Raw genomic sequence first — 13,878 nt, 5'->3', positions numbered from 1 at the left:
GTGCACCAGTGCACACAGCAAGGTCCATAAAGACATGGATGACAGAGTCTGGTGTGGATGAACTTGACTGGCCTGCACAGAGTCCTGACCTGAACCCGATAGAACACCTTTGGGATGAATTAGAGTGGAGACTGAGAGCCAGGCCTTCTCGACCAACATCAGTGTGTGACCTCACCAATGCGCTTTTGGAAGAATGGTCAAAAATTCCTATAAACACACTCCTCAACCTTGTGGACAGCCTTCCCAGAAGAGTTGAAGCTGTAATAGCTGCAAAATGTGGACCGATATCATGTTGAACCCTATGGGTTAGGAATGGGATGGCACTTAAGTTCATATGTGAGTCAAGGCAGGTGAGCGAATACTTTTGGTAATAGTATATTTTGGGGGTCGCAGGCTGAAAAGTTTGGGAACCCCTGGTTTAGAGAATACATGACTGACTGAAATGACAGGACAGGCCTAAGGAAAATGTGTATTCTACTTCAGTACCACAGACAGCGCCATGGTTCAACACATAAAACACTTAGACTATTTCAGGGCCATGGTCAAATACATGGATTCTAACTTCATTACCTCAGTCAGATAAAGGATCAATAAGACTACAAACATTGGTCTATTCATCTTAACAACCTCATCTGCCCTTGGACCCACTTAGTGCTAAATGGAGAAATGGGTGATAAGTTATAAAAGGGGGAGCATTTAGGTGCCAACAAGGCTGATAGAACCCCTACACATGCACACCTAAAAAAACCTTCTGGAAGTTGCAGAACTATAACATTTGATTATTTGTCCGGCCATTTCTTTTGTTAAACGTAAACAAAACACCTTCTGTATTAAATAAACAAGTAAAAAAAATGCACAGCAAATTGCACCAAATGGGCCTGCTGCATTTGACATTTGAAAATGATTTTGTTTAAACAGCTTTCATTGTTCCTTTCATACATATGTATATTATATGACATGAGGAATAGCTTTTAAAGCTTTTTTTAAAAACAGGTATTGTTGTAAAGTGAGTGTTGTAGATTATTGAGGCTTAGTGCCACTAGATGGCTCCAGTGTGTAGTGCATACAGTGATGTTCTCCGAGCGTAAGCATCTATCCAGATATGGAGAGAAGGCCATGTTGTTAGTCATGCTGGAGTGTCACCTGCACTAAAGCCAGCTCAATTGAAGATAAAGCGTGTGCATCTTTGTATTGATATCTGAAGATATCAAAGGTATGTTGATGTAAAAACATCTTTTACTTGTAACCCTCACTGAATATCAGAATATTTATGTACAAGATGAAGAGACTAGTCTTTGAGATTCCCTGCTAGGTTGTCTTTTAAACTATTTGTATTATCAATGTAGGGTTTTTGGATACTCTTGAAATCAAGTTTCAGTTAATACATAAAAAATAGATACTATTAAGCTACCCTTAACTTAGCATTGGGGGGATTTTTCAAAGTAAAGGCTAAGTGCGTCAAAGCACTATTCGAGAGAAAATGCCCAGCGATATTTTTAGAAGATATGTTACTTGCTACCAGAAAGGTTTGTTTTGGTGTCTGTGCTATTGCTAAATTCTAAATCAAAAGAAAATCAAAGTTGAATACCAATTTACCATTAGTATTGTGATAAAGACTTAATATTTAAAGCTAAGTTAGGTTGTATATTTAGCTCTATTTACAATCCAGATAAAGTTACTTGACAGAGTTGCCTTCAGAACAGTGTTTTATCCATGATACATTAGTGTTTTTACTGTATTAATGTTATACCTATTGGTTTAACGTTGATTGTTTTTAGAACAAATTAATTCCACAGACATGTGCCTGACTCAGAAAATCAGCATGTTTCAGTTTAACTTCCTAATTATGAAACAAAATATATACCTGTAGAAAATATGCAGAATATGCATTTAAGACATCTCATTCAGTAAAACTTCCAGGTTGAAATTTTGAGCAGAGGGACATGAGGTTTGAATGTTTGTATATAATTTCCTGTAAATCCCTTTGAGGTCTGTTCAATAATTATACAGTAAATCAATGCTCTTCAAATTATCAACCAGGTGGACATATGGCACATTTCAAGCCGCTGAAGCTCGAAAGTCTTCCAGTTACCAAGTATTTCATTCTAAAAAAGAAGGAGAGACATGATTAAGATGCATTAAGCTATCTACTTTTATTGAATAGCATGCTTAACATGCTAGAGTGAACAAGTAACAAGACAATCATATTGTATGGCTTCTTGTCACTGGTCATCTTGGATTTCTTCCTCACTCTTCTGCCTCCTTGGTCTGAAAGGAAAGAATAATGCTTTTAAAAAATCAGCCAAACTCAGAGGATAAATCCTCATTATAAATCATTTTTGCAACTTGCTTCCTCAGACGTATTCCTTTACCGTTATCTTGACAATTTCCCGACTCTTTGCCCTCATCTTGTTGACCTGGGACTCAGCGATGTCAGCACGCTCCTGAGCCTCTTCCATCTCATGCTGTACCTTCCTATACCTGGACAGGTGAGTGTTGGCCTGCTCCTCCTGTATGATAATCCACAATGAAGTCAAGACGTGCAGAATACATTTTCAGAATGTGTGTGATTATGAGGATTGTTTGCACTCACAGCTTCCTCCGACTGCCTCTTGTAGGATTTCACTTTGAGCTGCAGCTTGTCTACCAGATCCTGAAGACGGGCAACGTTCTTCTTGTCTTCCTCAGTCTGTCATGGAAACGTACAAGCTTCTAATAATACTGTTTTTATCATCATAGAAAGCCAATTTCGTTAAAAAATGTTGTGACAAATAGGTTGTCATATATAATGAATAATAGTCTTTCTTTCAGTAGCTTAAATAGCAATTTACCTGATAGGTAAGCTCCTTTACTCTCCTCTCATATTTGCGCACTCCTTTAATTGCTTCAGCGCCACGCCTCTGTTCAGCATCAACTTCAGTCTCCAATTCTCGAACCTTGAAAGATGAAGAAGCTTTCAGTGTGTTTAAATTGCAGAGAAAATATCCCGTCTTAGAGTAGCTATGCATAGATACTGAACAACATTTACCCTAGACTCCAGTTTCTGGAGCTGCTTCTTGCCTCCCTTCATGGCCAGATTCTCAGCTTCATCAAGGCGGTGCTGTAGGTCCTTCACTGTCACCTCCAGGTTCTTCTTCATCCTCTCCAAATGAGCGCTGGTGTCCTGTTCCTTCTTCAGTTCCTCCGCCATCATGGCAGCCTGAAATGAATTTTACATTACAGGCTAAAGCCTAGTGTAGTCTCATGTTTTTGAGACTATTAGATACAATCATGACACATGTTGTACACTGTCTATTGTGCATAATTCTATAGTGAAGTTCAGAATGACTCACATCAGTGATTGCCTTCTTGGCCTTGTCTTCAGCGTTTCTTGCTTCCTGGACAGCATCTTCCACTTCACCTTGGATCTGAATCAGGTCAGTTTCCATCTTCTTCTTGGTGTTGATGAGGCTGGTGTTCTAAATCAATAATACTTTCAATTACATTCTATCATTTGCAGTTGTCAGGTATTTATTGTGTTATATTATTTCAATCTTGATTTACCTGTGAGTGCAGCAGCCCCACACGCTCACTGGCATCCACTAGCTCTTGTTCAGCTATTTTGCGACTTCTGTCGGTCTGCTCCAGAGCAGCTCTCAGCTCCTCGATCTCCGCCAGCATCAGGTTGTTCCTGCGCTCCACCATTGCAACCTGCTCTCTCATTTCCTCTTGACCTCTGATAGCTTCATCAAGGTGGAGTTGGGCATCCTAAATGAATAATGAAATCATATTTGCAATGCAATCTGAATGAAGCCAAGTTTGCCAGCACATTTGTTTAATACACCACAATACCTTCAGCTGTCCCTGCACATTCCTCAGCTGTTTCTGGGACTCAGCTGCCTGTCGGTTGGCGTGGCTCAGCTGAATCTCCATCTCATTAAGGTCTCCCTCCATCTTCTTTTTGATTCTCAGAGCATCATTTCTGCTCCTGATCTCTGCATCCAAAGTGCTCTGCATGGTGTCAATCACTCTCTGGCTGTTCCTCTTGATCTGGTCGATCTCCTCTTCCTTCTCTGCAAGTTTTCTGTCAATTTCACTCTTCACTTGGGTGAGCTCAAGCTGAATACGAAGAATCTTCGATTCCTCATGCTCTAGGGTTGCCTTAACAGAAAATAGGGAAATGTTGTAGCTCCAGCATCATTAAGAATTCTATTTGATGGGAAAAAGTTTGTCAAGCAGTACCTCTGCCTCTTCAAGTGAAGTCTGGAGCTCAGTCTTCTCAATCTCAACGATCTTTTTGGATTTCTCCAGTTCATGAATGGTTTTTCCAGACTCTCCAATTTGTTCGGTCAGATCAGCGATCTCCTCTGTAAGGAGTGGATAATTTAAGAAGCTATGAGCTGAATTCATTTACTTTTCTAAACTGTAAACATTTCAATATATTTTACATTTGCATACTCCTAAAAAAGTGACATGCTGTATTATATTTAATATTAATTGGAAATGAAAAGCCAGGGGTGATAAAACTAATGACCGAACTGGGGGAGGGGATGTAATCCACCTTTCCATTTCTACAAATTATTATTACTCTTTCTAAAAGGATAATGTCCTGAGTGTCCACAAAAACTTACAAGTTCTGTATAAAACCTTCACAATCAAACCCCTGTCAATGTGTTTCATTAGTTGTTTTAGCTGTGATTCTGCAGATTTAAAAAAATTGCATACGTTGCAGATTTTTGTTCTCTCTCTTCAAGGTCTCCAATTGGTCCAGAGCTTCTTCATATGAATTTTTCATCTTGAACATCTCAGTGCTGAGAGAACGAGCCTCTTTTTGAGATCCCTCAAGCTCTGCCTGGCATTCCTCATACTTCTGCTTCCACTCTGCAAGAACCTAAAAACGTGAAAGAAACCCATGTATCTTACTTACTCACAATTCAGCCGTCCTGGTGTGGGTACTAATGGCAATAACAAAAATCTAACCTTGTCAAAGTTCCTCTGCTTCTTGTCAAGGGTAGCAGCTAGAGCATTAGCTCTCTCCACATCAATCATGAGATCCTCCACCTCACCATGAAGTCTCTGTTTAGTCTTTTCCAGAGAGGCACACTTTGCATTCACGGCCTCGATGGATTCCTCTGCATCCTGAAGACGCTGAGCAAGCTTCTTCCTGTTAATAACATGATGTATTGTCAGTACATTATTTCTTAGACTCTCTGGAGGTGATAGAGTGAAGATCTTGATGACTTACTTTGCCTCCTCCAGCTCCTCAGTGCGCTGAATGGCATCAGTCTCATATTTTGCTCTCCACTGAGCCACCTCGCTGTTAGCCTTGGACATTGCTCTCTGCAGCTCAGACTTGGCCTCCTGCTCCTCTTCATACTGCTCTCTGAGCAGATCGCAGTCATGGCGGGATGACTGAACAGCATGAGCCAGGGCATTCTTGGCCTTTCAAAGAAATATAGAGATTTTTCATTGCTTATGAACCTTAACCTTAATCTTTGAATTCAGAAGTTTAAATAGACCTGCAGTTCTATTACAGTGTCTTCAGTGTGCACATACTTTAACTTCCTCTTCAATGTGTCTCTTGAGCTCGTCAATCTGCTGAGTGTAAGCCTGCTTGCTCCTTGTAAGCTGAGAGATGAGGGCTTCTTTCTCCTCCAGCTGACGTGTGACTTCACCTTAAAAGATAATTAATTAAATTGAACATGGGCTTTGTGTTGGAAAAACAGGACTGACATTTTGTAATAAATGTAATAAAAGTCAAATAAATATACTGTGTATTTTTTGTACCATTTTCTGTCTGTAGTCTTGCCCTGTGTATTCCAATGTCATTCAGTTGTCGAACATGTTCATCATTTTTGGACTTCAGCTCACTCAGTTGATCCTCAAGTGAACGACACATTTTTTCAAGATTGGTCTGAAATAGAAAAAATATGCGTTGAATCAAAATACTACCATACAGTCTCATTCACTGAGAGACAAATATACGCAGACATTTAGAAAATGTGATTTTTCTTCTTTGGTTCATTTGGAAGTGGAATCTTCTTTACCTTGGACTTTGACACAGACTCCATATTGCTGCTGAGGTCATCAATCTCCATCTTGTATTCACTCTTCTCTTTCTCCAGCTTCTGTTTGACTCTCTGGAGGTTGTCGATCTGTTCTCCCAGCTCTGCCACGCTGTCAGCCTGCTTCTTGCGGAGGGCGGCAGCAGTGGACTCATGCTGCAGGGTGGACTCTTCGAGGTCACGACGCAGCTTCTGAAACTCTGCCTCACGCTTCTTGTTCATCTCAATCTGAACAGATGTTGCTCCGCCAGCTTCTTCCAGCCTCTCACTGATCTCTTCAAGTTCCCTGGAGAGATCAGACCTCTGCTTCTCCACCTTGGCCCGAGCAGCACGTTCAGCCTCGATCTCCTCCTCCAGCTCCTCAATACGGGCCTGAAACACACATGGGTTCAATTAAAAGTTGTTCATGATATTTTTTGTTCCAACTTCCTATGACTAACACTTTTTAGTTATACCTGAAGCTCCTTTATCTTTTTCTGAAACTGGATTCCAAGTATCTGCTCATCTTCAATCTTGCCAAGAAGCTGGCTTGTTTCAAAGTCCTTCCTGTGTAGAGACAACATTGTTAAAAACATTACATCAAGCATTATTATTGATCTTGAAGTAAGCGAAACCAATGGCTTTATTTCCTGATGGCCTATGGTCACACAATATTGGTAAGATGGTGTAAAACCATGTGTGGTGAACAGCATTTAAACATGAATGTCTGTCTTTTCTAAAGGTATCTTTGCAATTCTTATAATAACCATGGCCAACCAAGGCCAGAGGAGATTTGGATACGATACATTAGACAAATACATTCAGGTCCAAATGTATATATTGATTAGTTAAATTACACTCACTTCTTTAATTTCTCCTCAGTCTGCTGCTTGTCATTCTCCAGATCCATGATGGTTTCCTGGGCCAGTTTCAGATCTCCTTCAAGCTTTCTTTTAGCACGCTCAAGGTCCATGCGGAGCTTCTTTTCTTGCTCCAGAGAACCTTCAAGCTGTGAAAACAGACAAGAGGAGTTATAATTTAATTGGCATTTTCAAAGGGACTGAATAACTATGCTATTATTACTTACATCATCCACTTGTTGCTCCAACTTGGTCTTGGCCTTGGTCAGAGTGTTGACTTTGTCTTCCTCCGCTTGCAGATCATCAAGGGTCTGCTGATGGGCCTCTTGGAGGGCTTTCTTCTCCTTTGTCAACTTAGCAATGGTGTCATCTTGAGATGTCATTTCTTCCACTAGGTTTTTAACCTGTATACACAACATTGCAAGGATTCATTTAAAGGACTTCAATATCCTTGGAAGAGAAAACTTTGAGGCCCAAGAAGGATACACAAACCTTGTTCTCAGTGGCATGTTTCTCCTTTTCTACTTTTGCCAGGGTGAGCTCCAAGTCGTCAATGTCTTTCTTCAACTCAGAGCATTCGTCCTCCAGCTTCCTCTTCTTTGCCGTCAGCTCGGCATTCATTTCCTCCTCATCCTCCAGTCTCTCAGCTGTCTCTTTGACTTTGGCCTCAAGCTGGATTTTGGCTTTGATGAGCCCCTCACATCTTTCCTCTGCATCACTGAGGTTTTCCCCTTCCTACATTTGATAGAACAGCATTTCAGTTACATTTACTGAACTGAAAATACCGGATCCTTATGAGAGAAAGTCAAACTTTGTTAGATACGTACAGACTGAATTTGAAGCTGCAAGTCATTCTTCTCCTGAAGGAGAGTAACCATCTTCTCCTCCAGTTCTTTCTTCTTAGCCAGAGCTTTTACTAGATCATCTTTAGTCTTTTGAAAGTCCTCTTTCATCTGCGCCATCTCTTTTTCAGTCTCTGCACTCTTCAGCAGAGGCTTAATCTTAAAGTAGAGCTTCATCCATGGCCATGTTTTGACATTCATGAATGAGCGGATGTTGTACTGGATGGAGTAAATGGCCTCTCTTGGATAAAGAAACAAACAGGTTTTAAAATAACAATTATGTTTTCATCTATGGTTGCATGACAAGCCCTATAAAGAAGGGATTTTGCACTCATTTCCAGGCTTTGCTTTGTCTTTCTGGTAGCTTTGTTTGTAGCTTTACATGATTGAGAGTTCAAAACTGTGTAATAAGCTCAGATTAGTGACTTTTCAGCCTCTGTCTGAACTGCTTCATTTCAACTACTGTCTCTTTAAGACACTTTAGCACCCCAGAACCCAGTGCTCTGGAAGCCTCCTCTATCTTGCCAAGTTGTAAGCTGTAAACCAATCTATTTAAAATGTCAAATTATGAAACGGGCCATATGTTTTGGACCCTAGATCTGACCTGGGAGGTTGGAAGAGGACAAAAAAATCCCCAGTATCAAAGAACAGGTAAGTGTTAGGCTTTCTTATGCCCTTTTAAGGAGATTTGCAAATTAGTGATGTCACGATTTGAGCAAATCTCATGGGGATCTGGCTTAATTCTTAGGGGATTTTATGAACAAGCCGGTCAGAGCAGTCTACAGTCTCATCATGGGATTACTCCAACACACATTTACCTCACAATGTGAAACTTTTCCCACGTTTAGTATTGACATACAACACTTGAACTTAAAATGTGTCTGTATAATCAGGATTTAAAAAATCATAATTACACCTCTTTTATGTGGGACATGTCTGCATTACCTTCTCTCCATCATCTTGACAAACTCTCTTCTCATGAGGAAACCTCTGCAGAGAGCCTGAGTCATTGTGACCAGCTCAGCCAGTTTCTCATCTCTCATCTCCTCAAGTGTACCCAGCAGACCAGCTTTAAAGAACACCTGAAACAAAGAGTTTCTTAACATTACAGGTACTTGAACATTAAGGGGTATCAGTAAAAAAATACAAAGGAGCACCGACTATAGGCAGATTACCTTCGTGTGTCCAAATTTGTACTGAGTGTGGTCAACATTAATAGATCCCAGGAGTTTCTCAGAGGCTTTTTTGTTGTCGATGAACTGTCCCTCAGGAATGACACTAGCATTCAATACTTTGTATCTGGTTGGAGAGAAATTCATTTAGGATACAATAAATCATCCAAAATAATTTCAGTAGTATTCAATATTAATAAATACCTCTGCTTGAAGTCACCGTACTGGATTCTGCTGGGGAAACCTTTCCTACAGATCCTGATTCCTTCCAGCACACCATTACACCTCAGCTGGTGGATGACCAGGAAGTTCTCCATGAGACCTACAGGACATGCTAAATTTAGTATTGTGTTGCATAATTAGAGTAATATTTAAATGCATAAACTGATATCAAGCTCACCAGGAGTCTTTGATTCGTTTGGAATCAAACAGCGTACGAAGTGGGGATGAGTACTCCTTAAGTTGGTCATCAACTTGCCCAAATTCTCCTGATGAAGGAAATAATCCATATTTTTATGATGTGAAAAGTTAAAAAGCCTATTACCTCAGATGCTATCTTTAGCATCATTTAGATATGGCCCAAATACTGTATTAGTTATTAGTTTGGCAGTTATTTGTGATGCTTACCCTAAACAGAGCAGATACAGTCTGAAATGAGCCACCCTTCTTCTTGCCTGCTTTTTTGCTACCGCCACCCTCAGCTATACCATAAAGGTAAAATTGAACATATTAAACATGTATGAATATAGACTGTTATGTGTCTCAGACGCAGACAATGCAGTGTATTTTAAATAATGATAAATGAAGGCAAGAAAATGCAACTACATTTTGAACTTGTCAATATTACCCCTACCGTCTGCTGCGGCATGTGATGCATACAGGAGGGCCAACAGTTTGGCTGAAGACTTCTGGTAGAGCTGAACAACTGAGTCGTTCAGAGGGTCCTTGTTCTTATCAAGCCATCCAGTGACATTGTAATCAACAGTGCCAGCATAGTGAACCAGGGCAAAGTGGGCCTCAGCCTTGCCCTTGGCTGGCTTTGGCTTCTCAAAGGACTTGGTTTTACCAAGATGCTGGTCATACAATTTGTTCTTGAAGGTGACGTCTGATGCCTTGGGGAACATGCACTCCTCTTCAAGGATGGAGAAGATGCCCATTGGCTGTCAGGATGAAATGATCATTTAAAACAACAGCTCTGAAGTCACCAGACAGGTTTCTGGGTTTGAGAATATCAAACATGTCACTCACCTTCTCAATCAGCTCAATGCAGGCAGCCAAATCCATACCAAAGTCAATGAACTCCCATTCAATTCCCTCTTTCTTGTACTCCTCTTGTTCCAACACAAACATGTGGTGGTTGAAAAACTGTTGCAGTTTTTCGTTGGTGAAGTTGATGCACAGCTGCTCCAAGCTGTTGTACTGAGTATATGAATACATCAAAGGTCAGTAAAGGCTATGAGTAACAGACCAGGCCACAAAAGATTGTGTACTAACTGTGGGGTACACTCACATCAAAGATTTCAAACCCAGCAATGTCCAGGACACCAATGAAGTAGCTTCGGGGCTGCTTGGTGTCCAACATCTCATTGATTCTGACCACCATCCACAAGAACATTTTCTCATAGACAGACTTGCAGAGAGCCATCACTGAGTTGTTGACCTGATATGACAGAATGAATGATAAACATGAAAACAAGAATTTACGAGGATTAATAATACGAGTCATTTTTTCAGGTGTTCAACAGGATACAGAGTGATGATTCACAGGACTGTTCTCAAAGTTTACCTGAGGCACAGTTTGACCCTTAGTCACAAACTCGTTCCCAACTTTCACCCTGGGGTAGCACAATGCCTTCAGCAGGTCAGCTGAGTTCAGACCCATCAGGTAGGCGATTTTATCAGCCACTTAAAAAACAACAAGAATGGTAAAGGTTAAGACTCATCCCAGCATAACTTCATGAATGTTCTTCAACTCACAAGTGCCCTTTAAGGCTCCAAACTTTTTGTCCTACTACATTAAAGCTCATAGAAGTGGTATACCTTCACTGCCATCAGGCTCAGCCTGCTCTTCACGCTGCTTCTGCTTAAACTTCATGTTTCCGTGATGCATCACAGCTCCAGTCAGCCTATAAATGCTTGCTTTCTCTTCTGCATTGAAGCCCAGAATGTCAATAGCAGCCTGTGAAATGAAAAAACATATTAAAACACAAAATGTGAACATCCGTCACATAGTTGTAACACAGCTCACGTTGCTTCAAAGCAAAAATAGGAATGATCTTGATAAACACAAAATATTAAATATTGATATATTTGTTGTAAAAAAGTACAATAACGGCCCAAAATTAAACCCTTCATAGACAACATACTGCAATGAAATCAGCAAAATTAAATCAACATTACATCAGTTGCCATGAATTCTTCAATGTCATTGATACTCTTGACTGTGATTTCACCCTGACTGATCATGTGATAGTCAAAGGGATTGGTGGTGATGAGGAGAGCCTCTGAGGAAAAAGGATAAAATAGGCATATTTAAAAACAACAAATTATTTTATCATTCATCAACTTTTGTTGTTCAGTACTGCAGTATAACAGAAAATGTCAGCCTCTGGTCTTATACCTATCAGCTCTGGTTTGTGTCCTGTCATGAGCTGATAGAAGATGTGGTAGCTCCTTTCAGCAGACAGCTGGAATGTCACTCGAGACTTCTCCAGCAGATCTGGATGTAAAAAAATTTGAAAAATGTCTTGTGAAATAATCTAAAATCAAAAATATGGATCAGCAGAAATTCTTCACTTGCTTGCCTCTTAAGGTTTCTGTATGAAGTAGTTTTAAGTGCAGTAAAACAGATTATCAATTTCAAGCCTTACATGTTTCAATATCAGCTGAAGCCAGCTTTCCAGTTGTCCCAAAGTGGATTCTGATAAATTTTCCCTGTTTGAGTATAGATTAAGAAGAAAAACATGTTTATTGTCATTATACAAGTTGATAGAACAACCCCCCCCCCCCCCCAAAAAAATACTTACAAAACGGGAAGAATTGTCATTCCTCACAGTCTTGGCGTTACCATAAGCTTCCAACAGAGGGTTTGCTGCAATGATTTGATCTTCCAGGGACCCCTAGAATATCATATAATTTAAGAAATAATTGTTACAAAATGTATAACTTATTATATTATAACGACACTATTTATTTAGCTTATCATAAAAATTGCTTATTTAGTGCTTTGACATACAGCAAAAAAACAAACTCAGCTTCTATTCAAGTACATCTAGTGTTAATATTCTTCAACTTTATTTACATGAATTTTGCCTGGGGCAGGTTCTTTCTTTCCTCCAGCCACTGCGATTGTCGCAAAGTACTGGATGACACGCTTGGTGTTGACAGTCTTTCCTGCACCAGATTCTCCGCTAGTTTGAGGAATGTGTTCACACATGTTATTTAAAATCATTAGTACATGTACTTTAGTCAATACTAGGTTATGATAAAATAAAACATGAATACATACGTAATCAGGATGGACTGGTTTTCTCTATCTGTAAGACATCAAAATAGTGTACAACAGATAGAGGTTAATTGTATAATTTTATGTTTCTGGAAAAAAACTCTAACTTACAAACTTATCTATACCTTGGAGCATAAATTGATAGGCATTGTCAGAGATGGAGAAGATGTGGGGTGGAGCCTCAATCCTCTTTTTCCCCCTGTATCCTGCCACAACACCTGAGTCATACACTGGGAGCCACTTGTAGGGGTTCACAGTGACGCAGAATAGCCCTGAGTAGGTCTATAAGGAAGTGAAACATGAAGAATGTTGACTTTTCTACAAATACATGTATATGCCATCTAAGTTCTCTCTCTCCTCTACAAAACTCACGTAGATCATCCATGCTGCATAACGCTCTTTGAGGTTATACAGCACAGAAGGCTCGCTGAGGTGGGTCATCATGGCCATGTCCTCAATTTTGTCATACTTTGGAGGGTTCATGGGGAAGATCTCATCTTCCTTTACAGTGATAGACTGTTGAAGAGATAATGAAAGAACATAAATTATCTTGATTGTTTACCAGCAGTTGTGTTAAAAAAGCAGTGATCCAGAGCTGAGGCCCCCCTATGGTTGTCAAAGGTTCTGCAGGTTTGCCTTGAGTGGTCCTTTCCAACAAAAGAACAAAGCATCTTTATTTATAGATTTTTTCATTGAACTACTTGCACTTATTTTGTTCCTTCACAAATGTGGTTTATGTGGATGAGTTATTTATTGCACTGCATTGTTCTTGAGCTGAGGAAAGGCTTTTCCCCCAAACCTTAGATAGTCTGCTGACCTCATTGTTCCTTGACCATAAGCTTGGTGCATAATTAATGTACTGGATGTGCAATAACTATCAATGTCATGGGAGTAGATGACTGGGACTACTTATCATCATGTATTACTATTCATCACACTTTTGTTACACCTCACAGCTTTCTAGTCTTGGTCTTTAGCGTTTTAGTAGCTCAAAAAATGTATTTTGATTCAGCTTGATTTATATGTTATAAGTCTACTACATGTATGAATCCATATTAATGTGTACTAGTAAAGCTTAATCAACACATTAAAATTCTTATGTGGTGTGAAATGCTGCCAAACTGAATATACAATCACAAAGTGTATATCTTTTCTTCAAACAATTTATATTGTCATTTTAAATGCACTTTTTATATCCCCATGTTTACCTGCTACCTCAGTAGTCTAGATTCTAAATTAAAAATGTTCATAATCCTAGGCTGTAGTTCTCACCTTTCCACCAACTAGAGTCTCTACAGTGGCTTTGCCACCCTCCCTCTTTATAAGTTTCCCCTTGAGGTACATCTCTGCAGGCTCAGTCACAAAGTAGGCTGACTTGGCATCAAAGGGAGTATTTTGTGCTTCAATCCTCTCTCTTTCTGGCTTCCGGAGGAAAGCGGCCGCCGGGCCAAAACATTCCATTTCTGCGTCCCCCAT

At 39.9% G+C, this 13,878-nt stretch overlaps 1 protein-coding gene across 1 annotated transcript; it reads right to left on the bottom strand.

Annotated features, from left to right (window-relative positions):
* Window positions 1-2,128: 2,128 nt before the first annotated feature.
* Window positions 2,129-13,878, bottom strand: LOC117816814 (myosin heavy chain, fast skeletal muscle-like). Its single transcript, XM_034689171.1, has 39 exons — window positions 13,675-13,878; window positions 12,775-12,918; window positions 12,528-12,684; window positions 12,406-12,433; window positions 12,199-12,307; window positions 11,924-12,016; window positions 11,768-11,831; window positions 11,518-11,616; window positions 11,298-11,401; window positions 10,938-11,076; window positions 10,684-10,802; window positions 10,408-10,557; window positions 10,146-10,316; window positions 9,751-10,057; window positions 9,525-9,598; window positions 9,298-9,385; window positions 9,102-9,219; window positions 8,901-9,024; window positions 8,671-8,807; window positions 7,711-7,966; window positions 7,376-7,618; window positions 7,111-7,287; window positions 6,887-7,032; window positions 6,500-6,590; window positions 6,027-6,416; window positions 5,767-5,893; window positions 5,536-5,654; window positions 5,225-5,421; window positions 4,960-5,143; window positions 4,705-4,870; window positions 4,222-4,346; window positions 3,832-4,140; window positions 3,544-3,747; window positions 3,333-3,458; window positions 3,029-3,199; window positions 2,832-2,936; window positions 2,594-2,689; window positions 2,373-2,510; window positions 2,129-2,268 (listed from the first exon to the last, which is right to left on the bottom strand). The coding sequence occupies exons 1-39, from the start codon at window positions 13,876-13,878 to the stop codon at window positions 2,248-2,250; spliced, it is 5,820 nt and encodes a 1,939-aa protein (XP_034545062.1). The 3' UTR covers window positions 2,129-2,247.

Source organism: Notolabrus celidotus, chromosome 1 (assembly GCF_009762535.1).
Source record: "Notolabrus celidotus isolate fNotCel1 chromosome 1, fNotCel1.pri, whole genome shotgun sequence".
Lineage (NCBI taxonomy): Eukaryota > Metazoa > Chordata > Actinopteri > Labriformes > Labridae > Notolabrus > Notolabrus celidotus.
This window is presented reverse-complemented; position numbering and strand designations above follow the sequence as displayed.